This window comes from Arabidopsis thaliana, chromosome 2 (assembly GCF_000001735.4).
Source record: "Arabidopsis thaliana chromosome 2, partial sequence".
In the NCBI taxonomy this organism is placed as follows: domain Eukaryota; kingdom Viridiplantae; phylum Streptophyta; class Magnoliopsida; order Brassicales; family Brassicaceae; genus Arabidopsis; species Arabidopsis thaliana.
The window spans coordinates 12,454,461-12,480,890 of NC_003071.7; the positions used below are offsets into that span (position 1 = coordinate 12,454,461).

The 26,430-nt window shown below is 34.9% G+C and overlaps 6 protein-coding genes, 1 long non-coding RNA gene, 1 other non-coding gene and 1 pseudogene across 11 annotated transcripts; 6 read left to right on the top strand and 3 right to left on the bottom strand.

Moving 5' to 3' along the window:
- Positions 1-170: 170 nt before the first annotated feature.
- AT2G08310 lies at positions 171-379 on the bottom strand. The gene has a single exon (NR_140317.1). It is a non-coding gene; the product is annotated as an other RNA (long non-coding RNA).
- Positions 177-5,266, top strand: AT2G28990 (Leucine-rich repeat protein kinase family protein). Of its 2 annotated transcripts, NM_001336195.1 has the most exons (14): positions 253-471; positions 567-664; positions 780-1,317; positions 1,916-2,391; positions 2,523-2,667; positions 2,746-2,817; positions 2,912-2,983; positions 3,063-3,140; positions 3,358-3,518; positions 3,606-3,856; positions 3,940-4,066; positions 4,182-4,247; positions 4,401-4,590; positions 4,673-5,266. In NM_001336195.1, exons 2-14 carry the CDS (start codon positions 595-597, stop codon positions 5,079-5,081), a joined length of 2,655 nt encoding a protein of 884 aa, NP_001318310.1. In that variant the 5' UTR covers positions 253-471; positions 567-594; the 3' UTR covers positions 5,082-5,266. The 2 variants fall into 2 exon arrangements, with proteins under 2 accessions (NP_180465.1, NP_001318310.1); NM_128458.2 differs by having other exon boundaries at positions 177-664; positions 4,673-5,245.
- Positions 5,267-6,320: 1,054 nt separating this feature from the next.
- AT2G29000 (Leucine-rich repeat protein kinase family protein) lies at positions 6,321-10,590 on the top strand (the record flags this gene model as incomplete). The annotated part of the gene is made up of 13 exons (NM_128459.3): positions 6,321-6,405; positions 6,701-7,226; positions 7,333-7,808; positions 7,913-8,057; positions 8,133-8,204; positions 8,476-8,547; positions 8,776-8,853; positions 8,946-9,100; positions 9,176-9,393; positions 9,489-9,615; positions 9,740-9,805; positions 9,899-10,088; positions 10,169-10,590. The coding sequence occupies 13 exons, from the start codon at positions 6,321-6,323 to the stop codon at positions 10,575-10,577; spliced, it is 2,619 nt and encodes an 872-aa protein (NP_180466.2). The 3' UTR covers positions 10,578-10,590.
- A 643-nt stretch (positions 10,591-11,233) lies between these two features.
- On the top strand, positions 11,234-15,098 carry AT2G29010 (annotated as a pseudogene). Its single transcript has 13 exons — positions 11,234-11,286; positions 11,390-11,927; positions 12,018-12,504; positions 12,584-12,728; positions 12,814-12,885; positions 12,977-13,048; positions 13,150-13,227; positions 13,300-13,451; positions 13,559-13,776; positions 13,861-13,987; positions 14,088-14,153; positions 14,311-14,499; positions 14,590-15,098.
- A 122-nt stretch (positions 15,099-15,220) lies between these two features.
- AT2G29020 (Rab5-interacting family protein) lies at positions 15,221-17,297 on the top strand. Its single transcript, NM_128460.4, has 4 exons — positions 15,221-15,537; positions 16,151-16,254; positions 16,691-16,820; positions 16,930-17,297. The coding sequence occupies exons 1-4, from the start codon at positions 15,409-15,411 to the stop codon at positions 16,966-16,968; spliced, it is 402 nt and encodes a 133-aa protein (NP_565679.1). The 5' UTR covers positions 15,221-15,408; the 3' UTR covers positions 16,969-17,297.
- A 15-nt stretch (positions 17,298-17,312) lies between these two features.
- AT2G29030 lies at positions 17,313-17,384 on the bottom strand. The gene has a single exon. It is a non-coding gene; the product is annotated as a tRNA-Gly (tRNA).
- A 361-nt stretch (positions 17,385-17,745) lies between these two features.
- On the bottom strand, positions 17,746-20,776 carry AT2G29040 (Exostosin family protein). Its single transcript, NM_128461.2, has 2 exons — positions 19,169-20,776; positions 17,746-18,793 (listed from the first exon to the last, which is right to left on the bottom strand). Exons 1-2 carry the CDS (start codon positions 20,530-20,532, stop codon positions 17,965-17,967), a joined length of 2,193 nt encoding a protein of 730 aa, NP_180468.2. The 5' UTR covers positions 20,533-20,776; the 3' UTR covers positions 17,746-17,964.
- A 1,135-nt stretch (positions 20,777-21,911) lies between these two features.
- LCR62 (low-molecular-weight cysteine-rich 62) lies at positions 21,912-22,647 on the top strand (the record flags this gene model as incomplete). Its single annotated transcript, NM_001036364.1, has 2 exons — positions 21,912-21,972; positions 22,472-22,647. The coding sequence occupies 2 exons, from the start codon at positions 21,912-21,914 to the stop codon at positions 22,645-22,647; spliced, it is 237 nt and encodes a 78-aa protein (NP_001031441.1).
- An 858-nt stretch (positions 22,648-23,505) lies between these two features.
- RBL1 (RHOMBOID-like 1) lies at positions 23,506-25,914 on the top strand (the record flags this gene model as incomplete). 2 transcript variants are annotated; one of them, NM_128462.4, is made up of 6 exons in its annotated part: positions 23,506-24,116; positions 24,392-24,555; positions 24,649-24,812; positions 24,897-25,156; positions 25,244-25,370; positions 25,539-25,914. In NM_128462.4, the coding sequence occupies exons 1-6, from the start codon at positions 23,785-23,787 to the stop codon at positions 25,659-25,661; spliced, it is 1,170 nt and encodes a 389-aa protein (NP_180469.3). In that variant the 5' UTR covers positions 23,506-23,784. The 2 variants fall into 2 exon arrangements, with proteins under 2 accessions (NP_180469.3, NP_001077973.1); NM_001084504.1 differs by lacking the exons at positions 25,244-25,370; positions 25,539-25,914 and having other exon boundaries at positions 23,686-24,116; positions 24,649-25,193.
- Between the last annotated feature and the right edge of the window lie 516 nt (positions 25,915-26,430).

A 26,430-nucleotide genomic window follows, 5' to 3' on the forward strand; every position in this document is an offset into this window, starting at 1 on the left:
TTTTTACCTTTGATTGATTGGTCTATGATTAGTTTGCCGCTGAAAAAATCAACAAAATATAATGTGTCAGTGAATAACATGATTTTTCTTTTTAATCAAAAAACATGATCTTTGTATACTAATTCTGAAACTTAATTATATATATTCGATCCAATCTAGTAAACTAGTTTATAGGACGGGATCCAAACGAAATACTTATCCACGAAAGAAACCTTTATATATCTTTGTGCTCGAAAGTTTTCTCATTCGTTATTTTGGTGGCTGACTACTAAATGAAGATATACCAAATGATTTTTCTTCACTCAAGCAATTTAAGCACATAGACAAAGTAAGATCATCTGGCGATAAACCATACATTCGTGGAGGAAATATTCCTACACATGACGAGTCTCCTGAACATATACAACTATTCAACACCAGATTGATTATTTCCACGATCATTATTTAATTTTCTACCCGGAGTTGACTTTTGTATATTTCATTCCAACTTATACATGAGGTATCTCTCAGTTCCATATCTTTTGCAGTTTTCCCTAAGCAAGTCTTTGTTTTTTCTTGAGTACTAGAGAAACCGGATAGTGATCGAGAGAGAACATGAAGATTCACCTTTTGTTGGCCATGATTGGAACCTTTGTCGTTATAATTGGAGCCCAGGATCAAGAAGGTAATGATATATACCATCTCTTTCTTGTTTATAAATCAATCCTTTGACTTGTGATATGTTATATAAGAATGTATCAATATCACTTTTCCCATTTATTGCTTTTATATTTGAACAGGTTTCATCAGTTTAGATTGTGGATTACCTAGTGACGAATCTCCTTACGATGATTCGTTTAACGGATTAACATTCACATCGGATTCCACTTTCATCCAAACAGGAAAAATTGATAGTGTCGATAAAGATCTTAACATAAACTTATCAAAACAATATTTGACTCTTAGATACTTCCCAGAAGGAAAACGTAATTGTTATAGTCTTGATGTCAAGCGTGGCACAACTTATCTCATCGTGGTTAGCTTTGTATATGGAAATTATGATGGTCTTAACCGTGATCCAAACTTCGATATCCATCTTGGTCCCAATAAGTGGAAAAGAATAGATTTGGATGGAGAGAAAGAAGGTACAAGAGAAGAGATCATACACAAAGCCAGGTCAAACTCTTTGGATATTTGTCTTGTTAAGACAGGAGAAACTTTGCCAATAATTTCAGCCATAGAAATACGGCCACTAAGGAATAATACGTATGTTACACAATCTGGTTCGCTGATGATGTCTTTCCGGGTTTATCTTAGCAATTCAGATGCATCTATAAGGTAAGTCAATCTATTTGAAGCATTCAATGTGACGTTTTTCTTTTGAATAAAATTTAACATTATTCTTTTAAAAAATGTGAGGTTTTTCTCTCTTTTTTTTTCTGGAGAAGATATGAATGAGGGGATATGTTGACTTTACTTGTGTTAAAAACATCATTGTTGAATGATGTGTTCAAAATTTTAAGACTCCAACGTAACTACATTATGCCAAAACTATATGGCAAGTCATTGTAACAATTGAACAAAGAACTAAGAACAACGAACTAGAAATAAAAGATACTAATATGAGCTAAGAAAACAAATTTTTTTTTTCTTTTTTTTGTTCACAATTAAAACTAAATTAATTAATTGAAAGAAAATAAGCAAGAACCAAACAACCAAATCAAACATACAAAAGACTAACATTATTGTAAATCAAACTAAACAAGCAACGATAAATGAAATTGAATGATTGAATTCATTATTAAAAAAACGAGCCAAGGTGATTGACTCGGATAGTTGCCAACTAACTTAGTTTTTGGTATCTTAGTTTCATAGACTAGTATTTGGCTAATACAATTTACTTATTAATTTATGTGGCTAATAAAATTTATTGTAGGTATGCTGATGACGTCCATGATCGTATTTGGTCTCCATTCAACGGATCTTCACATACACATATAACAACTGATCTCAATATAAACAACTCAAATGCATATGAGATTCCAAAAAATATACTCCAAACTGCTGCCATACCAAGAAACGCCAGTGCGCCGCTGATTATTACGTGGGATCCACTACCCATTAATGCGGAGGTATACTTGTACATGCACTTTGCGGAGATTCAAACCCTTGAAGCCAACGAGACGAGGCAGTTTGACGTTATCTTGAGAGGAAACTTTAATCATTCAGGATTTAGTCCAACCAAGTTAAAGGTATTTACATTATACACAGAAGAACCAATGAAATGTGGTTCAGAAGGTTGTTATTTACAGCTAGTAAAAACACCGAACTCAACTCTGCCACCTCTGATCAACGCTATTGAGGCATACAGTGTTATCGAGTTCTCACAATTGGAAACAAGTCTTAGTGATGGTACGTACCTCTCAGCTTTCAATATTACAGGAATGTAACTTATATTATAAAGTATAAGCTATGATATTGATTCTTACATTATATTATAAAGTATGATATTGATTGTTACGTTCTCTTAATAATTGTGTCAGTGGACGCTATCAAGAACATCAAAAATACTTATAAGCTGAATAAAATCACTTGGCAAGGAGATCCATGTCTCCCTCAAGATTTGTCGTGGGAAAGTATTAGATGCACCTACGTAGATGGCTCCACTTCACCAACAATCATTTCCTTGTAATGTCATTCACAAACTTACTCTTTAATTTAAAATTTAAATATCTAAATATTTTGTATGTGTTTTTGTATTATTAGAGATTTGTCGAAAAGTGGATTAAATGGGAGTATACCCCAAATTTTACAAAATTTCACGCAATTACAAGAACTGTAAGTATCTCTACTGTTGATCACCTGAACCAATAATGATTTATTTGGACAGAATATGTAAGACAATTTCTTTTGTTTGTGCATATAACCACAGGGACTTATCAAATAATAGCTTGACTGGACCGGTGCCTATCTTCCTTGCCAACATGAAAACGTTATCTTTAATGTAAGCTATCTAAAAAGCATAAATGAACATTTTGACCTGCGTATGTATGTATATATAATGGTTATCTTTGTCTCAACAGAAACTTAAGTGGGAACAATCTCAGTGGTTCAGTTCCTCAAGCTCTTCTTGACAAAGAAAAAGAAGGACTTGTGTTAAAGTAAGATTTCCTTTTCCATAGAGGGAATGCATTTACTAATCATATAGTAACAAAGTAGAGGAACTTCATTTTTGGAGACTATTTAACTGCTAGATCTTTCTTAATTAAGAGAGTTCATGTCGATTAAATTATCGCAAAATATGGTACCTGACAGTTCGATTATTGCCTTTCCTATGCAAGCTATTTACAATTTCAAAATATGTCATATTCATTGTAGACTTGAAGGAAATCCAGATTTGTGCAAATCCAGTTTTTGCAATACCGAAAAGAAAAATAAATTCTTGCTCCCGGTTATTGCATCAGCTGCCTCTTTGGTTATTGTAGTTGTGGTTGTGGCTCTTTTTTTTGTCTTCCGAAAGAAGAAGGCCAGCCCTTCAAGTAAGTTATGAGCCATTAATAATTTGTTTACCTGCTATAAAGCAATGCATATAGTTAGCATATAACCAAATATACTATCATATGTAGATCTACATGCTCCACCAAGTATGCCTGTATCGAATCCCGGGCACAATAGTCAATCAGAATCATCATTCACATCGAAAAAAATTAGGTTTACTTACTCTGAGGTTCAAGAAATGACAAATAACTTCGATAAAGCTCTCGGTGAAGGAGGATTTGGAGTCGTGTATCATGGTTTTGTTAATGTTATTGAACAAGTAGCAGTTAAATTGCTATCACAATCATCTTCTCAAGGCTATAAGCATTTCAAGGCAGAGGTACCCTTTTTCTAGTAATTCTCAATAGATATCCAATTGATTTGTATATCTCTAAGAGTGTTGGATGATGGATGATTGGTTAGGTGGAACTCCTTATGAGAGTTCACCATATAAATTTGGTGAGTCTTGTTGGGTATTGTGATGAAGGAGAACACTTGGCTCTTATTTATGAATACATGCCAAATGGAGACTTAAAGCAACATTTGTCAGGTAATATCACATATATAATTGTTTTCTTAATAAAACCTAACCATGATATAATTTTTTTTTCTGAATAATTAAAGATCATAACTAAATTGATATGAAGTGTGTTTAATTGATACAGGAAAGCATGGCGGATTCGTCCTGAGCTGGGAAAGTAGACTAAAAATAGTTTTGGATGCAGCACTAGGTATTCATTAAACTTTAAGACAAATGTTTAGTTAATAATTACAGCTTTTATGGGTATTAGTATGGCCTCGACCGGATCAGAAAGGAACCATATGATGATATCGAAATTAATCTCCATTTTCCAATAAACGATGGTATTAAATTTAATATGTAGGATTGGAGTATTTACATACTGGATGTGTACCACCAATGGTTCACAGAGATATCAAAACTACGAATATACTTCTAGATCAACATCTCCAAGCTAAATTAGCTGATTTTGGGCTTTCAAGATCTTTTCCCATCGGAAATGAGAAAAATGTGTCAACTGTTGTTGCTGGTACTCCTGGATATCTTGATCCTGAGTGAGTATAACTTCATATGTTAGTTCCAAAATCACCATTCCTTTTTTTTACTTTACAATCACAACAATTTCTTGTTTTGCAGGTATTATCAAACAAATTGGTTGACAGAAAAGAGTGATATATACAGTTTCGGAATTGTACTGTTAGAGATAATTTCAAACCGTCCTATAATCCAGCAATCCCGTGAAAAGCCTCACATAGTGGAATGGGTCAGTTTTATGATAACAAAAGGAGATCTTAGAAGTATTATGGATCCAAACCTCCACCAAGATTATGATATTGGTTCTGTCTGGAAGGCCATTGAATTAGCAATGTCATGTGTGAGTCTTTCTTCTGCAAGACGACCAAACATGTCTCGAGTTGTGAATGAATTAAAAGAATGTCTTATATCCGAAACCTCTAGGATAGGTGAGGGACGAGACATGGAATCAAAAGGTTCAATGGAATTCAGCAGAGACATTTATAATGAGGTAATACCTCAAGCTCGCTAGCTCGTCAAAATTTATTCTTGCTGGTTTTTCTTCTCATGAATATTCAAATTTGTGTGTTTCAAGAGTGTCTTTCGCCAATAATAACTAAGGCTTTCACTAATAACATGTAATACTGATGTTGAATTGTCGTAGTGTGATATATATTTTGTGAAATACATATGGTGAAATTTATTGAAATTATTTCATGAATTTGTAACCCACAACTAATTCTCGTCTTTGTTTCTATCTCAAGAAATGCATTAGGTTGTTCCCACTTTCGGTATTTTGAAAACCAAAGGAAGAGTTGAATATACCAAAACTTATGTATTTCCTTCAAAACTTAAGAGCTGTTTATATTTCCTTCAAAAGAAGATAAATAAAGAAGATATAAATGGTCTAATAAACCAAAAGTTGGTCAAAATTTAGTCTAAATATAAAACATGAACGTAATAGAACTTGTTTACAAGCGTATATCTCGTTGATCCTGAGTTTAATAAGATGTATAATAGTAAATGTTACGAAGAACTCCAATAATGAAATATCACAAGACAGATTTATCTTGTGGAGAGGGTTCATCATGTAAATGTTTTTTTTTTTTTCACCATGTAAAGTTGGTAATTCTTGTTGTATATTGTTTTAACGAAGACACACTTCGACCTAGTCTAGTACACAACCAGTGGAGATTTAAAACAACATCTATCATTCAAATTGGACAAAGAAATAACCGAATCCAAGGAACCTTGCATTGGATTTAGGATTTATGACAAAAATTCTTCGCAAAATGTTTCCACGCCAACCTCTCTATAAATAAAGGGCCACAAGAACATGCATGAGTGAGAAAAATACATTTTCGAGGCGGGAAAGATAGACTAAATTTTAATTTTAATTGTAATTCATAGCTTGAAATTTTAAAATTATACAGCTACTTGGCTCCTTTATCAAACAACGTGCAAAAGTATAGTGATTTTAAGACCACGATTTTTTGTGCCACTAGAGACGTGCTTGCATCTTTAGAAATGGACATTTTAATTTTATGGGAGAACTTTCCACAACCCTAACTGTTGAATATATGTTCTAAATGCTAATTTTATCCAAGTTTGCCTCTTTTATTTATTTTTGTATCCTTTTAAACTCTTTTTATTCGTTCATATATGTTTCCTTTCCGGCTGCTACATTTCAAGAGGTCGAGCAGACCATAACTCTATCATTTATCTTAGTTAATTCATATACATAGGAACCTTGGTAGCTTCATCTTTCAAAATGGAGGGTCATCGAGGATTATTGTTGGCACTGATAGTCAACATTTTTTCCATTGTACACCTTGTTCATGCTCAGAATCCGGAAGGTAGTGTATCGATTCATTGTAGACTTTATACATGAAATTCTGTTTACATCAGAAAATCCACATTTCAGATCTCAAATTTCTAATACTTTCTCTCTCTTTCTAGGCTTGTATACATACAATTCTGTTTACATCATTTATCTTTCAGAAAATCAATTTTTCAGATCTCAAATTTCTAATACTTTTTTGCTCTTTCCCTTGAGGCTTGTGGCCTGTCGTGTCAATTTTGATTCCTTTAAACAAAAACAAAAAAAAACTCCACCTTACAGTTGTCATGTGGTTATATGTAACTTGGCAGGATTTATCAGCTTGGATTGTGGTTTACCCGCCAAAGAGTCTCCTTATACCGAAAGCACAACAAGCTTGGTATTCACCTCTGATGCAAATTTTATCTCAAGTGGGATTAGTACTAAACTCCCAAAACATGATGACTACAAGCCATATAATTTCTTAAGATATTTTCCTGACGGAACACGACATTGCTATGATTTAAGTGTAAAGCAGGGTACTAATTATCTGATCAGAGCTAGCTTCGTATATGGGAATTATGACGGTCGTAATATTATGCCCAGATTTGATCTGTATATAGGGCCTAATATATGGGCAGTAGTGTCGGAGTTGGACCTATACAGCCCAGAGGAAGAGATCATTCACATGACAAAGTCAACTTCTTTACAGATTTGTCTTGTCAAAACAGGACCAACTACACCTTTCATATCAACTTTGGAGCTACGGCCTTTGAGAAATGATAATTATATTACTCAATCTGGTTCTTTGAAGCTCATGCAGCGGATGTGTATGACCGAGACTGTTAGCACACTACGGTAAGTCAACTAAATCTGGTGATATTATTTGCCCAAAAAAGTGAACACATCAAAGTATATATATATTTTTTTTTTACTCCTCTCGCTAATGCAAAGCATGTGCCAGGTATCCTGATGATGTCTATGATCGTCTCTGGTATACAGATGGTATATACGAAACAAAAGCAGTAAAGACAGCTCTGAGTGTCAATTCTACTAATCCATTTGAACTACCCCAAGTCATAATTAGGTCAGCAGCTACGCCCGTAAATAGCAGTGAGCCAATAACCGTTGAATACGGTGGATATTCCTCCGGTGATCAAGTCTATTTGTATCTACATTTTGCCGAGATCCAAACCCTAAAAGCCAGCGATAACAGGGAATTTGATATTGTGTGGGCTAATAATATTAAAAAGCTGGCTTATAAACCTAAGGTATCACAAATAGATACCTTACTCAACACATCACCGAATAAATGTGATAATACATTTTGCAAAGCGTTCCTAGTGAGGACTCAAAGGTCAACTCTACCACCACTACTTAACGCCTATGAGGTCTACATTCTTGTGGAGTTTCCATACTCAGAGACACATCCCGACGATGGTATGTTTTCCAATCTAATAAGTATTTATTTTTATACTGATTAAAATCTCCAATCCCTTATGTGTTACTCTTAAGGCACTACTATAACGTTACTTCTACACCAGTCGTTGCTATCAAGAAAATCAAAGCCGCTTATGGATTGAAGATAATCAGTTGGCAAGGAGATCCTTGCCTCCCTAGAGAATATAAGTGGGAGTATATAGAATGCAGCTACACCAATAACTCTATTCCCCCAAGAATCATTTCCTTGTATGATCACTTTCTCTAATAACCCTTTGCAGCTGAAAGCATTGTCTCTTAAAGTATATTTTATCATATAAACAGAGACTTATCAAACCGTGGGTTAAAAGGGATCATAGAGCCCGTCTTACAAAACTTAACCCAGCTTGAAAAACTGTAAGTGTGTTCTTCGTAATTAGTAGCTGTACCTGTAGTTGAAAAGCTTTTTCTGTCATAAGTTATGGCACCCGTTTTGTAGTTAGCTGACAGTTCTGTGTATCTGTGAATAATTGCATGGACTAATTGCATTCATTTGTAAATCATAGTGTCCTATGATCTGCAACACGGCCTTTATTTGTTCTGTAACTATGTTTTTGCATATCGTATGGAAATATGCAACGTTGTTCTATAGTTAGACTAACCAAGTGACTTTTTGTATAAATTTTAGGGACTTATCAATTAACCGTTTATCCGGCGAAGTGCCTGAGTTTCTGGCCAACATGAAATCATTGTCGAACATGTAAGTTGTTTCTATACAATATGAGATTCCAACTTAAAACCAATTGGCAATGAGTGGATTGACACATATCTCTTATACACTAGATCCTTTGCCCCTTTCCAATGTGCGATATTGTTATACCTAGCTACCAGTTTCCTCCAAAATGAGCTAATTGACAACTATTTGCTTCATAATTTTAAAACATATTCTGGCTAAATATTTACATGTACCCTTTATCTGCCTTGATAGAAACTTAAGTTGGAATAATCTAAAAGGTCTGATTCCTCCAGCCCTTGAGGAGAAAAGAAAGAATGGACTTAAACTAAAGTAAGTTTAATTAAAAAAAAATCAAATTTATGCATCTCCGTCCCATCATTTCTACTTGGTGTTTCTCCATGACACTTTTGCTTTGTACGTAGTACTCAAGGAAATCAAAATCTATGTCCTGGGGATGAATGCAAAAGAAGCATCCCAAAATTTCCTGTAACAACTGTTGTGTCGATTTCTGCAATTCTGCTTACTGTAGTTGTGCTACTTATTGTTTTCATTTACAAAAAGAAAAAGACGTCAAAAGGTACTTACAAGATGAGATATTCTACAATATCTATATAATGATCATTAGTAATTGTACCTCATTTTTCCAATACAGTTCGTCACAGATTACCAATTACTAAATCTGAAATCTTAACCAAAAAGAGAAGGTTTACATATTCAGAAGTCGAAGCAGTGACAAATAAGTTTGAAAGAGTTATAGGAGAAGGAGGGTTTGGAATTGTGTATCATGGTCATTTGAATGATACTGAACAAGTAGCTGTTAAACTTCTCTCTCATTCATCAACTCAAGGCTATAAGCAATTTAAGGCAGAGGTACTTTTAGCTTGCTTTGGAACAAATCCACACAGTATAATTTTTATTAATAAACCAATATGGCCTATGAATTATGTGCTTTCATGGTTGATCAGGTAGAACTGCTTTTAAGAGTCCACCATACAAACTTGGTAAATCTTGTTGGATATTGTAATGAAGAAGACCACTTGGCCCTTGTCTATGAGTATGCAGCTAACGGGGACTTAAAGCAACATCTTTCAGGTAAATATGTATTCAACCAAATTGTTTAGAAAAGATAATGATCCTTTGTCAGATTTTGATGGTACTATACATATTTTCATATTACACTGGTTTACAAGAATTTGACATTAATAACGCGGAACAGGAGAGTCTAGTTCCGCTGCTTTAAATTGGGCAAGCAGACTTGGAATCGCTACCGAGACTGCACAAGGTATATGCTACTTTTTGCTAAGGAGTTACTTTTTTCTTTTATTTTTAACGCAAAGAGCTAAAATTGTTGTTCAAATGGATTTTAACACAACAGGATTAGAGTACTTACACATTGGATGTGAACCTCCAATGATTCATAGAGATGTCAAAACGACGAATATACTTTTGGACGAGCATTTCCATGCTAAACTTGCTGATTTTGGACTTTCCAGATCATTTCCAGTAGGAGTTGAATCCCATGTATCAACAAATGTTGCTGGCACTCCTGGATATCTTGATCCTGAGTAAGTAGATTTGGTATTTATACTAAAAGTTTATTACTTTCTCAATGGTTATGATAGTTAAAATGAGGCTTATTTTGCAGATATTATCGAACAAATTGGTTAACTGAAAAAAGTGATGTATATAGTATGGGCATTGTCCTGTTAGAGATTATCACAAACCAGCCTGTGATACAACAAGTCCGTGAAAAGCCTCATATAGCTGAATGGGTGGGGTTGATGCTTACTAAAGGAGATATTAAAAGTATAATGGATCCAAAACTGAATGGGGAATATGACTCAAGTTCCGTTTGGAAGGCTCTTGAGCTAGCTATGTCATGTGTGAACCCCTCTTCAGGGGGAAGACCAACCATGTCTCAGGTTATAAGTGAACTTAAAGAATGTCTCATTTATGAGAACTCAAGAAAAGAAGGACGATCAGAAGTAGACTCAAAAAGTTCCATTGAACTGTCCACCAGTTTCACCGCTGAAGTGACCCCTGATGCACGGTAACATCTAATAAGAACAACATCTTTCATGTAATTATTTCTTGTATTAAATTTTGATTTTAAACAATTCAAAGATCCAGGCAATGTAAATTAATGGGTTAAATATTGACCAGAAGCTATTTCATACCGAGATTTTTTGTTTAAAGGTTCTACGAAACTTAGGAACCAAATACTCAACTTCTGTATTTTTCACCTTTCTTCTTTGGAGTTGCTACTTCAGTCTTGATATGCATCAAGAAATGTATCTGAAATTTTTTGTTCGTTTGCAAAGCATGATTTTGAATGATAATGCTGGATATTGAAGTAAACAACTTATTATAAAGTTACACAGTAACAATACATCACTCCTGACCATTTATGTTTCAATTTCATGTTGTTATTTCGATCGCACTTCAATCAATCAAAACATTTGCGACTAATTTAATAACCCATAGAGGAATAAATGTTGTAAGCACGTCGTGATCATGGTGACCAATTATCTCGGTTGTGTATGTTCTGTCAACAATCTTTTCATAATCATAAGTCAAAAGTCAACGATCAACCTTAATCCTTGACTTGAAAATGAACAAGAAATATATCAGACAGGCGATATCTGTTTTCTTGTCATAAACACCTAAAATAAATGGAGAGTCTTCAAGACCTTTTGCTAGCTCTGATCATTTTAGCTTTTGCCACTACTTCACATTTCATTCTAGCTCAGCCTGATCCAAAAGGTACACTCTTATAAACACTTTCCTCTTTACAAGTCTTGAAATTTTACATTTTTCGTTTTCTCTTCTATATATTCGACATGATTTTTATGTCGCCTCTTACCAGAATTCATTAACTTGGATTGCGGGTAACACCCTGCGGTATCGCCTTATACCGAACCATTAACAAACTTAACATACCTATCCGACGCTAACTTCACCCAAGGTGGTCAAAGTGGAAGAGTCCAAAAGGTTTGGGAAGAAGCTTATCAGCCATTCACAGTTCTAAGATACTTTCCGGATGGAATACGAAACTGCTATAACTTGAGGGTCACTCCATCCACAAAATATCTTATCAAAGCTCTCTTTCTCTATGGAAATTATGACGGGCTTAACAATGCCCCGATATTCGATCTGTATCTAGGTCCTAACATATGGACAACGGTCGATTTGAAAAGCTCTTTACTTTCTCAAACGGAAGAGATCATACACATCACAAAGTCAAGCTCTTTGGAGATTTGTCTTGTTAAAACAGGGAAGACTACACCAATCATCTCAGCCTTGGAACTAAGACCTTTGAGAGATGACATTTACATTACTCAAATTGGTTCCTTGAAGCTCTTAAAACGCTATTATGCTAGCGATTTTCTCGGTCCTTCGATTCGGTAATTTAACTTTACTTGCTTTACAAGAAACAGAGTTTTGTAATTTTGTTAATACAAATAAAGGTTTGGTAATTGTTGTTTAATATTCAGGTATCCGTCAGATGTATATGATCGTGAATGGAAGCCAATAAGTCTTTCGTTTGGCTTGAATTTCGTAAACACAAGTCTCAGTGTGAACTCTTCCACTCCTTATGAGCTACCACAAGAAGTATCTCAAAGGCAATCATTAACGAAAACGTGACTGAGAAGTTATCTTTCGACTGGTATGTCGATAACCGCGAGGATCAAGCTCTCATATACCTTCATTTCGCTGAGATTCAATCACTTAAAGGCAATGACACAAGAGAGTTCGACATTATATGGAAAGGGAACGATGGAAACATTACCATTTCAGCTTATCGCCCTTCGAAGTTACAGCTAGAGACTCTATACAACACATCGCCTATGAAATGTAGGTTTATGCAATGTACAGTGGAACTTGTTATGACTAAGAGCTCAACTCTCCCACCAATGATCAATGCTATGGAAGCTTACCAAATTATAGAGTTCTCAGATGCAGAAACTAATCCAGAGGATGGTTAGTCAATCTTCACTACTAATGAATTTTCGCGATATTTTTATATGTTTCGGTATATTTATTTTGGTTTTATTTGCAGTCGTTGCGGTCCAGAATATTAGAGCTGCTTATGAATTGAGTAGAATAGACTGGCAAGGAGATCCGTGTGTTCCTCGGTTGTTCAAATGGGAGGGGATAAATTGCAGCTACACAAATACTTCTATTCCACCAAGAATCATTTCCTTGTAAGACTATTTAATAACAGATTTGATTACTATTAAAAATCAGTGTTTAAATCTCTAAAATTGTGTGTTATGTTCTTATAACCAGAGACTTATCATCAAGTGGACTAAATGGGGTCATAGCACCTAGCATACAAAATCTAACACATCTTCAAGAACTGTGAGACAACAATATATATCCTTTTAAACTGCATTTATTTTGTTAGAACCTTTTATATTTATTATTAATTGTTATCGTAATCGATTGATAGGGACTTATCGAATAACAATCTAACTGGAGGAGTGCCTGAATTTCTAGCCAACATGGAATCATTGTTGATCATGTGAGTTTATTTCATGGTAAACAATAAGTGATCATGATTTCTTGCACCAGATTTATGGATGATGTTTATATATATCATAATGTTCTTATCTGTTTTGACAGAAACTTAGGTTGGAATAGCTTAACCGGTCCAATTCCTCGAGCCCTTCACAATAGAGAAAAGAAAGGGCTAAAATTGGTGTAAGATTTCTCCTTAATGGTTTTTTTTGTTCGTGATGATTTTGCGTATTCAATAACATTCTTGTTCTATAGTGTTCAAGGAAACCCAAATCTATGTCTCTCTGGCTCATGCAAGAACACGAAAGTCCTAGTGCCGGTTTTTGCGTCTCTTGCTTCATTGGCGGCTCTTATCGCTTTGTTGGCTCTCATTTTTGTTTTGAGAAGGAAAAAGCCCGTATCAAAAGGTATAAATAAATAGATTCATCAATCAAGAAGTACATAAGGGCTTAATACTCTGTAAAGTTCATGGTATGTAGTAATGGCATTACTTATATGGCCTTTCCATATACAGTTGCTACACGGGAGTTACCAAGAAAGTCATCAATCTTTGCCAAAAAGAAAAAGTTCACTTATTCGGAAGTCGTTGAGCTTACGAATAACTTCAGAAGAGTTCTTGGAGAAGGAGGCTTCGGAGTTGTCTACCATGGTTCTTTGAGTGATACCGAACAAGTAGCGGTTAAAGTTCTTTCCGAGTCATCCGTTCAAGGCTATAAGGAATTTAAGGCAGAGGTATGTCAATATTTTGCACTAGTTAACTGAAAAAAAAACTTGCTGGTATTGAGAGTTTAATATAATATGAAATGGACCCAAAAGGTGGAGCTTCTTCTAAGAGTTCATCACATAAACTTGGTAAGCCTTGTTGGTTACTGTGATGAAGGAGGCCATTTAGCACTTATATATGAGTACATGGCTAATGGAGACCTTAAACAACATCTATCAGGTAATTAAACACTAATTATACTTGACATGTCTTTATTCGTCTTTGAATCAATTAATAATGTCTTTAACTTGTTATAAGGATTTAGCATTTTTATTTACAGGAGAATCTTCTGGACCTACTTTGAAATGGGCTAGTAGACTCAAAATTGCTATCGAGGCGGCACAAGGTTTAATCTTGCTAACTTTAACATTTCCAGTCACCTTTTTATAACATTGTGATGACATTATAAAGTTCTTCAACTTCATATATCTTCCAATCCCTTTTTGGCCTACCAACTTTGCTATAATCACTCACTCAACATGGATACAATTTTTTAACAATAGGTTTAGAGTATTTGCATGTTGGGTGTGAGCCACCAATGGTTCATAGAGATGTCAAAAGTACGAACATACTATTAGATAATCGTTTCGAAGCAAACTCGCGGATTTTGGACTTTCAAGATCGTTTTCTGTCGGAGCTGAAACTCAAGTGGCAACGGTTGTTGCAGGAACACCCGGATATCTTGATCCTGAGTAAGTTCTCTAATTCATAGACAGCTACATAATGTAACTTGAACTTGTTTTTTTCCTTCATTAAGTTCCATAAACTTCAACTTCTTGCAGATATTACCTAACAAATTGGTTAAACGAGAAGAGCGACGTCTACAGTTTCGGAATAGTACTCATCGAAATCATCACAAACCGATCAGTGATTGAACTAACCCGAGAAAAAGCTCATATAGCAGAATGGGTAAAGATTCTTATAAGCAGAGGAGACATCGAAAAAATCGTCGACACAAACCTTAATGGAGATTACGACTCAAACACAGTCTGGAGGATTCTTGAACTAGCAATGTCATGCGTAAGCCACTCTTCATCAGATAGACCAACCATGTCCAAAGTTGTTAATATACTTAAAGAGTGCTTGCTCTCAGAAAATTTAAGAACAAGACAGATTCATCAAGATAATGACGATGACTCAAAGAACTCAGACTTGACTTTAAATTTCGGAACTGAAGTAACCCCTCTTGCACGCTAGTCTCTTACACGAATCTCTTTTTTTTTTTTTTTCAATTTATGTTAATTATAGACTTCTTTTTCTTGTTTTTTATATGAATTCATTCTCTTATATTTTTTTTTCAAATTTGAACAGATATATAGATAAAACAAAACTTTAAAAGGAAAAAAAAACGAAAAAGATTTTGTAATTTTGTTTTGTTTTTGTTCCATCACCATTATTGTCACGTGCGTGGCACAGAAACTAGAAATATATAAAAATATATATATATTTTTTTCCGGTGGTATAGATCTGAATCAGAGAATTGGTAAGTAGTAAGAACCCTAGCTTTAGATTCGTCAGATTCTGATTACTCGAATCAAAGCAGGGTTTTTGACACTAAAAATCCGATCTCGTGAAGTGTGTTTTGCATCGAATCGGAAAATATGAAAGAAGGGAAATCATCGAAGTCGTCGAGTCAACAAGAGCAGCATGAACAGATTTATCATCAAAACAGTCACTTGGGTTCTTTCAACTTCGCCAAATTGTTTGATTCTGAAGCTTCCTGGGACAAGGTATTACACTCTCCTTCGTGCTCTCTAGGTTCTATACAACCGATCCCAGAATCTGTTAACTTTTGAGTTCGTGTTGCTTACTTTTAAGATTCCTCAAGCCATATAATCTGGTACATAATCATTTTTTAGTAATTGAGAGCTCTAAATTTAGTTTATTTCTCCTGTGTACACAATTAGTTGTAGCATTTGAACTCTAAAGTTTAAATTTTTCTCTTGTGTACACAATTAGTTGTAGCATTTGAGATCTTTAAAGTTGATATCTTTCTCTTGTGTGCACAATCACTTGTAGGAATTGAGATCTTTAAATTTGGTTTTTTAATCTTGTGTGCACAGTTAGTTGTAGCAATTGAGATGTAAAGTTTAAATGTTTTCTCTTGTGTGCTAAATGAATTGTAGCAATTGAGCTGTAAAGTTGATTTCATTCTCTTTTGAGTTCCTTACACTGCTGTTTTAGCCCATCTTGTATCTCGATGACTATACCAACTTGTTATCGTTTGAAAAGGAATGAATACGTTTCCGTATTTGATTGCTATAGCTGATTGTGCTTTGTGTTGGTTTATACTTTGGAATCGGTTCGAGTGGTTTTTAAGTTTGTGGTTGTTTGTTTGGATAGGATCAACTGGGAGATGTGTTGCATTGGATCAGGCAAGTAGTTGGTTTACTCTGCGGATTGTTGTGGGGTGCGATACCTTTGGTAGGAGGCATATGGCTTCTTCTGTAAGTTCTGTCATTTATCTTCTTACTGTGTCCACTATGACTAGAAAGAACTGAAACTTTGTGCTTAAACTCGAGCTATAGTTAGTAGAAATCCATTGTGTCTGATGCATGAAATCGAACCATCTACTATATCGTTTGGTTTACCTGGCGTTGTTCTATATTACTGATCAGAAAAATCCATCACTTTGAGATGATAATAAGCTACACCAATTATTAATGTCGTTATCAGTTTTTCGTAACAGAGAAACAACTGTCAGTATCTGTTTTTATTGCATTGATTAGTTAGGTATTTACTTTGAGCGTATTTTATCTACAACTGTTTTCGGTGACATTCATAGATTTTGAGTTATCGGTTACAATCATACTACATAGCAGGCCTTTCGTGTTGAGTTGGTTTGTCTTAACAAGTAGCATCGTTGACTGTAAAATTTGGCAGATTTCTTGCAATCTCCTCTGGCATAGTATATGGTTACTATGCATTGGTTCTAAAGATCGATGAAGAAGACTTCGGTGGTCACGCAGCTTTGCTCCAGGACGGTCTATTTGCTTCTCTAAGTTTATTCCTGGTATGTAGATTTCTTCTCTCTTCCTCTCTACAACTCTCTAGTTTAAGATAATCCCTAGATTTTCTTCCATCTTAAAAGTTGATTTGGTTGTGATTGAATTACATTTCAGCTTGCGTGGATTCTGGTGTATAGCTTGTCTAGCTTCTGATAGAGACACAGTATCTCGCGCTTGAGCTGCTCCGTGAAGAAGTTTAGCAGAACGTACCTTTCATGGTTTCTCCAATTTACGATGTGCCCTTCATGCTTTTGTTTTCTGAAGATGGGAACTAGCATTGGTAGATTTTCATTTTTCTGATGGAACTTTTGGTTTCCTTTTGTTCTTGTTAATTACTTTGTGTAATAAAAATGAGTATTATTATGCAAGGATACAGTATGTGTTTAGTACAAAACTATTACTTCCATTACTAAAAATTTGGGACAAAAAGCCTCACTGATTAATCAGGGCGAAGTTGTCCTGACGAAAGAAAAAAAATCTCAGTAACACAAAAAAAATGCGTCTGCCGGGAGTCGAACCCGGGTCTATTGCTTGGAAGGCAATTATCCTAACCGTTGGACTACAGACGCTTAGATGTTCATTTTATCAACTCTTTATAGTTAATATTGTATTTAGAAGTAAAACAAATTTACGTATTTAAGTCCATGTAATTAGGTTATCTAAGCAAGTAGTCTTTCATATACATAGGCATGTAATGATCACAATGTGACTAACCTAGAGAGTTACCACATTTGTTCTCTTCCTCACTTTACATTTTTGCACAATAAAGCTCCATTGATCTATGTATGTCTTTTCTATATCATTAACTTCAAATAAGTCCTTTCTTAGATTATCCTACAAATTTATCACACATTCTTTCACCAAATCAAATAGCACTATAATACACATTTTGTAAAACACATCAAGTTATTTTATATAACACTACGCTAATTTTTACGACCATGTGAAAAATAAACAATATAGTTACAATTTTTCCACCGTGTTAGTTATGTACAATTTTGATGAAAATTTGGTTTTCTAACTTACAAAACCTTTAAATCTCAAACAAAACCAATTTAAGAAAATAAGGCCTCGTGACTTCTTTCTACGATGACAATCACAACTACATTCACTTGTCTCCCAATAAAAAAAAAAAAAACACACAAACAATTAAGGCCGATCGAAGTAAGGATCCCACTCATGCCTCTCAACATTCCCAAACACATTATATTTCCAAGAATACTGCTCCGGAAAATCAAAAATCTCCTCCTTGCCTTCCTCTATCCTCTTCCTTAACCCCTCCACTCTTTCCAAAACTCCTTCCACCGCGACATCGAATGCATCTTCAAACCTTCCCGTGTCTTCACTCTTACTCGACGGGTGAAAATACATTAACCTCGGTATCAGTCTTATCACTTGTTCTCTCATAGCGAAAACTTTTGTCCTCGGTATTCTACTCAAAACATTCTCTATACTCACTTTACCTTCTTTCACATTTTTCTCCGGAATAAAAACAGAGTATTTCGCGATATCTTTCGGTAAATGCCAAATGTATTGCGCATAAGCTGATCCCGGATGAAAGAAAACTGGTATACAACCTGCTAAGATGGAGTCAAAAGTGGAGCGACGTGTGTATGAGTCACCTGGTGGTTGAAGACAGAACGTTGAGCTCAAAAAGAATTTCATGATTTGGTCGGGTTTGTAGCATTTTTGAGAACCCGATATGCATTCTAGAAGCTTGCATTTTCGTTTTGAAGCTTTGCATTGGTCCATGATCTCGGTTCTTATGCTGTCACCGAGGTTTGGTCGTGGGGCACCGACAAATGAGAATAAGTAACGACGATTAATTCTTCTCATTCTCATCTGCCATTGGATGATTTCTGCGTATGTTGAAGGGTGGAAATAGGTCGGGTAAGGAACCGCGAACCCGTGGTAGTTCCATGGGCTTGATTCGATTAGTAGCATCGTCATGTTTCTTACTTCCGGTAATATCATTAACCTGGCTAGGTAGATAGAGAAACAACAATGAGAAGACTTGTCCAATGAAAAACAACTTAAAACATTCATGAAATTCTGCAAGATTAAAGTCAAAACAATAAAAGAATTCTTTCCTTAACCATTTGTGATTCCATTCTATCCAAAATGTTACCAGTTTTTTTTTTTTATATTTTGACGTTTTCAAAATATGAATACTGTATATGCAACTATTTTACCATACACATAATTCATCAAGTTTTCATCTTTTCTCGTTATTGAAATGCAATATAGTATAACTAGTAAAAGCAAAAAGCTATCGATCTTTTAACTCGTTTTTTGTGATGTATGAAATATGAGTATGACATTCATTAAAACATCAAATAGTATGGTGGCGTACCTATTTCCCCAATCGGATTCATTCTCTGGTGTACGCATAAAGTCCCAAGTGGTTCGACCAGCCACCATAAAATGATCTCGTCCGTCCATCCTCTTCCACTCCTGACTCTCCCTCAGCCACTTCATGAGATCAAGCGCGGCAGCATCTCTCATGAAAGGGAACGGTCCCCACAAAAACCGCATCAAGTCTAAACCCGGATAGTAAGGAACATACACCGCAGAAGCTAAAGACGAGTCTTTGGTCAAGCACTTGTACTGCTTCATCCTGTTGTGGAATATTACTTCCAATGTGAACTGGTTTGTGGCATACCAACCAGAAACTCCTTCCATGTTTGGTAGACGAGGGCCTAACCCGAAATTCGACGTTAACTCGCACATATCAGTCCACCTGCTCAATGTCCAACAGTTCTTGAGAAGCTCTTCGTTAAACAAAGCTGGCACCTCATGCATATACACATATTTTCCTTTACATGGATCGTTACTTCGCGTTTCTCTTGGCCGTAACATAACTTTACCGACTCTACTAGGTTGGTTTCTCTTGGAAATTACTCTGTTTTTCGCCTTGGAAGTATTATTCTTATTCAATACAAAATTTCTCTGAGTTTTTGGTTCAGATTTAGAGATGTTATCCTTGCCTTTCTTGGTCTCAAGATCGTCGTCATTATCATCTTCAACAACATTACTGGAAGAATCATTCGGCAACTCCTTGCCTCTCTTGGTCTCAAGATCGTCGTCATTATCATCAACTAGCGCTTTCTTTGGTTCCACGTCTTTCTTAGCCTCGAAAAAGTTCGGTTCTTTGTCTAATGCTTGATGATTCTCATCACTATTCTCCGCATTGCTCTCATCAGCATCATTACGACGAACCCTTTTCTTCTCTGCCTCCAATCTACCCGAAGATCTCGCCTTTCGTGGCTCTCGATGTCCTCTCCTTGCCTTAGATGACCGTCCAATTACAACCGAATCAACTCTCTTCTTCTCATTTTCAACCCTTTCTTTCTCAAGTTCTTCAACGAGATCAGTCACAACCTTCTTGTCTTCTGACATCTGATCATCCGGAGGAGAATCGACAGAAACAGGAAGAGAGCTGTTATCAACGGAAATGTCCTCAGAGACAACGTTAACGACAGGAGCTTCATCAGGTTCGTGGTTTTGTGGGACGTTTTCGACAGGGAGATCGATGATATTTTCTTGCCGGAACAATCTCTCGTGGTTATGAACGGTTTTAGCGGAAGAACTAAAAAGGTAAAGCAAGACAAGCCAAAGGAGGAATGAGGCCATTGCCACGTACCAGAACTGGGTTCTGTACTTTGAGCTAGACTTCTCCATTGCCATTGTTCCTCCTCTCCTATGTGGTTTTCTCATGCATTAATTAACCAAATCTTACCTACCAATACCCGATTTGTTGCTTGTGATGCAAGAAATCGTTAAAGATTGTGTTGATTTCTGGATCTGAAGGATGGATTTAGGGGAAAATGGATGGATCTCTGGTAGATTTAGGAAATGAATGGACGCTGTGAGAGAGATGGTGAGATTGGGATGGTTGTTGAAGCGTTCAAAGGTTTTGTAGTGATTAATGAAAAGATTTGTTTTTTTTTTTCAATAAAGCGATAATTAATTACATATGGAGCTATTGTTAATAATCAAGATTTCCTCGTACATGTGTCCTTAATATTTGTTCAGGCACCTAAATGAATCAAAGATTGAATTGAATTAGAGAGCTAATTAGAGATTTTTAAGGAATGTAAAAGATTTACAAATCTGTTTTTTTAATTCTAAAGATTTTTAAAGAATTATTTGGGTAGAAATTAATTACAAACCCAAAACAGAAAGCATCATTGTCTTTTTTACCAAAAAAAAAGCATCATCGTCTCTAATATATGAAACCAATAGTCAATGACCCATCACCATTGTTGATCGATTCCTTATTATTGTTAGGTTTCAGTTTCTTAATCTCACTCCAGTTAATCACAAACTCCCTGATTCAACCTCTCTTTGCTTCTACCATTGGTTGTCCTTTTTCCACCACTAATTCTCTGGCCAAAGTCTTGATGTTTCCCCAGAGATGTCACCGGTATAACACTCCAGTTTCAGGAATATAGTGATGCATGCGAAGAATTTTAAAAGAATCAATTTGGTCATTGGTGTCACTAAAATACATTTATCTTTTCGGGTGTCACTAAAATGCATTTATCTTTTCGGTCAAATGTTCTCAAAAATACTCTGAAGTTAAACGTGTTTGAGCTGGAATAATTTTTAGGTGAGCGACCTTCCGAAAAATAATTATTGTCCAAAAAAGAAATATGTACATCAAAGAGTGTAAAAGATTTATCATGTCATGTTACTATATTAGCAGAAGATAGTGTGTTCTTTTTAAAAATTTATTATCATGTCAAAATTTCTCCATATACGGGAATGCATCGGGACAATTTGTAAGTTTCAATTTGCACTGTTATTTTTAGCGCTAATAATTCCGACGAATATTGATGTCACTAAGAATAGTATCATACAATAAATGAGTAGATATTTTATCAGTTACCATTATCTAAAGTACCCATAAATGATGCTAAACTTTTTTTTCTTTTTCCTACTTTTACGTCGTTTATAACTGATGTAATTTAATTGATGCCAGATCCTCTTTTTCGAGATTCCTTGAACCTCATAATTCTATATATTTCCCAAATTTTCAGATTTATCAACTAAAACTACTCTACATATTAAGAAAACAAAGAAGAAAAATAGCTATGGCCAAGGCAGCTTCTACACTTGTTTTTCCCATCATTTTCCTTGTTATGTTCGCCTTAAGTACGCATTTTATCTTTAGAATTATTCGTCAAAATATTCAATCATCTTCTTTTCTTCTTATAAACATAGTTTTTATTGTAGCTATATTAATTGGGTTATACCCTATATGATGTAATCCATTGCTATCTTTTTCTTAAGTGTACATTTAATTTCGGGCTTTCTTCATTGACATATACTCTTAGGGTTATATTAGTTCCTTGCTATGATTTCTTTATCTCAAGCTTTTTTTCTTCAAAAATTTTATATTCACAATATTCATTGGCATATGCCCTAAATGTTGTAGTCCATTGTGATTTTAGCCATGCATAAAGTATCGTTTGTATCAATGGTTTGCTCATACCAATATCTTAAAAGTTTTCACATATGATCTACTATAATTTGTAGCGTCGGCTCTATTCATTAGCATGTAGCAGAAATATTGTAATTCAGTGTAATGACATCTCCTAAGTTCTAGTAAATATTTTGTTATCTAAATATAGAACGGTTTTGTTGGTTATAGTTGAACAAAATATGGGATGCATGGCGGTTCTTGGCTCGTGTGGTGTCATTACAGATTGCAGTGGGTCATGCAAGACTAAGTTTGGACAAGATGCTAGTGGCGATTGTGACCGTGACGGTGGTCAAGGAACATGTATGTGTGGTTATCCTTGTCCACATGATAAGCTACATATGTGAGATCTACAATACTTTGAAATCTATATTTCTTCAAAATGTATTAAGTAGAAATCAAAATTGAAAAAAAAATAAAATCAAAACAGTTTGTGCTATGGTCTCTCATAATCTTTCAGATGGAACTTTTGATATCAATGAATGTTAGATAACATAACAAAATGCTTGAGAACTGAAAGCCAAAATTGGGAGTATAATCCGGATAAATAAACGAATCTGATCTGAACTAAATCAAAACAAAATACTCAATCTGAAAAGTAAAAACGAACCATATATCTTAATCTAACTTATATGATTTTTTTTTTCTATATCCGAAAACCCAAGTCGGAAAAATAACGATATTATACCGAAGTTTTTCAAAAATTTCAAAAATTAAGCTTATATTTTGACTAAAATATGAATCCGAACATAAATTTTAGTTTGAATACCATTATTCATTTTATATAAAGAATCGGACAACTTGAACTGAACTCTAGAACACCCCTAGCTAAAATGCATCTTTACATTCTTTATGTTTTTGGACAAAAAAATGCATCTCTCGCTCTCGGACAAATGATGCAAGAAATACTTGTAGTAGTACTCTTTTTGGATCCATTATTGCAAACTTAATCTCGAGTAAAATGAAATTATTGATAAGATTTTCTCTAACGTTTCAAGATCTTGTCTATAATAATTATACGTTAAATTATTACGATTATTTTAAAGTGTTTGACGGTTTTAGAAGCTAAGTCAAAGTTTAACATTTGGATTCGAAGGAAAGGAACATATTTTCTGAATTTTACAAGAAACAGAAAGGAATATTTTCTATTTTCAACTCTACTACTAATATACAAATACAACTATATAATAAGATTCATTGTTGATCATGTGATTAATCAACAAAGCTACTGTTGCGCAATTAATATTCGAATCTCTAAACTCATGTGATTTAAACCAAGATTAAAAACTATATATTATAAAATTTAATTATTTGTTACCTAACTTTAAACATATTTTGTCTTAAATCCAAATTTAATTAGCTTGTTCACAAGGAAATGCCTCAAAAGAGGAAAGACGATTGATTCATCTCAACCTTCTCGTCTTCTTTCGGACAACAATGTCACAAAAAGTCTGATCCTTTCTCTTTAGATTTGGCTTCGAGAAATGGCTCGCGATCGGCGGGAAGGTCTGGAGATCAAGGTGGTGAATCCACCGGCGGCGGCGACAAACAATGTGGCTGTAGAAACGTCTCCGGCGACGGCGACGAGGAGACGGAGACAACAACAACGAGCTTCGTTCGCTGAGTTTAGACCGTTTAAGCTTTGGTTTCCATGGCTTGTTCCAGCTATCGTGGTGGCTAACATTGCCCTTTTCGCCATTTCGATGTTTATTAACAATTGTCCTAAGAACTCGGCTTATTGCTTAGCTAGGTTTCTTGGGAGATTTGCTTTTCAGCCTATGAAAGAGAATCCTCTTCTGGGTCCTTCTTCTTTGACGTGGGTAACCTTAAAGATCTCAACTTTATTTCTTAAGATTCCACATTTGATTGAGATTCGTGTCTCTGAGTTTGAAATGTGGAAACTTTTTTTGTTTCTAATGATTGGATTTGTTAAAATTATGATGGGTTCTTAAAAAGTTCATTACTTTGTACAATTTGAATTAGATCTTAGATTGTGGGGCTTAGAATGAAATTTGGTGAAATTATACTTGTGGCATTGCATTGTAACAGTAAATATCAAGTGTTATAGTTATGTGTATTCTTTGATACCAGATTGGAGAAGATGGGGGCTTTAGATGTATCAATGGTGGTTCATAAGCACGAGGTGTGGCGCTTGTTCACTTGTATATGGCTACATGCTGGGGTTTTTCATGTTCTTGCCAACATGTTGAGCCTTATCTTCATTGGCATTCGACTTGAGCAAGAATTTGGATTTGGTATGCATCATGAGTTGGTTTATGTGCCAAAATGTGTATGGCTGATGCTGAAAGACTTGCTTTTTATTTACTAATTCTCATTTTCTTTGACAGTACGCATTGGATTGCTTTATATGATATCTGGATTTGGTGGAAGTTTGTTATCTTCTCTATTTAACCGGGCTGGTATATCCGTTGGTGCCTCTGGAGCATTATTCGGCTTGCTTGGTGCTATGCTTTCAGAGCTTCTCACTAATTGGACTATTTACGCTAATAAGGTAGCCAAATCTTCCCTTGTTAAACAAGCCGCACTTTCGATGAATGATGTGTCAATAATGTCATTGGTTTTTCTACATTTGCAGTTTGCAGCTCTTTTGACACTCATCTTCATCATAGCCATTAATTTAGCAGTAGGTATTCTTCCACATGTAGACAACTTTGCCCATCTTGGAGGATTCACATCAGGGTTTCTTCTAGGCTTTGTTTTCTTGATACGTCCTCAGTATGGATACTTCAACCAGCGGAACAATCCTCGGGGTTATGCTGCACCGTCTGCTAAATCCAAACACAAGCCATACCAATACGTTCTTTGGATCACCTCTTTAGTGCTTTTAATAGCAGGGTATACTTCTTTTTCTTTCATCATGATTACAAAATGAAACAGATTCAGTCAATTCTTTAATGCAAATTTTTGAAAATTTGGTGTTAGATATACCGCTGGACTCGTAGTGCTTCTTCGAGGAACGGATCTAAACAAGCATTGTTCATGGTGCCATTATCTCAGCTGTATTCCTACGTCGCTTTGGAGCTGTAAATCTCAAAATGTCTACTGTGAGGTAAATACTTCTTATGCTCTTTAGTCTTTATCTACCATGTCTAGTTTGATCCCACCATTCTTGTTTTGTGTTAATACTTAAAAGAAGACACTAGTCTTATGTGTGTGACTAATCTTATGTTGTATTCGAGTTTATAAAAACTGAGAGTGATTGTGGAATTTGGTGCAGTCGAGCCAAATTGGGCAGCAGATGAACTTGACATGTATCACGAATGGGAAAACAGAGATGTACAAGCTCTCTAACGATATACCGTCTCGGATTCAGCAGTTGTGTTCCCAATTGTGCAGATGAATACCACTAAACGTCTAATTTTTATACTCTTGTAGAAAGTTAGGAATGTGTCTTGAGGAAGAGAAGATTGTTCATTTAACATGATCATGCACTTGTGGATTCTTCTTTCTGATCATTGTTTGTTTCCACTTCTTGTTTTATTGTTGCATATGTATTGACCATGATCTATGTAATGAGAACATAGGTGAAGAGAAAGTTGAACAAAGTTTTTGTTCTTAAACATTTTAATTATAAATTCAGATGTTTAATCTAATCTTAAATTTCTTTTGCATTTAAGTTGCATAAAAATGAAAATAATATTTTGTTGTATATCAAATCATTTTATATATTTAAATGAAAATTTATTAGTGTAATAGTTATGTCAAATGATAAATGTAATTTACTATCATTCGCAACTTTCGAATTTCCAAGAAGAAAATTATATAATTAATTTAAAAATTGAAATTTGCTTACTTAAAAGTTAAAGGAGTCTAATCATATTTTATTATTTCATACGTATATGGTTAGTGCGAATACGAAAACTCCACTAATATCTTCTTCATTTTTATATTTTTACGTACATGTGCGTTGAATTTACATGATAATCTATAAGGCTATAACCTTATCACAAGACACAAATCATTATTAACTATATGCACAAAATAGAATAAATAACTATATGGTAACTTTTTTAAAACAAAATTTTGTATTATATAAAAAAATCCAGTTAAACGAACATGGAATATATTAGTTTTTGAAAAGTATTGTTATGTAGTGTAGTATAAGTTTG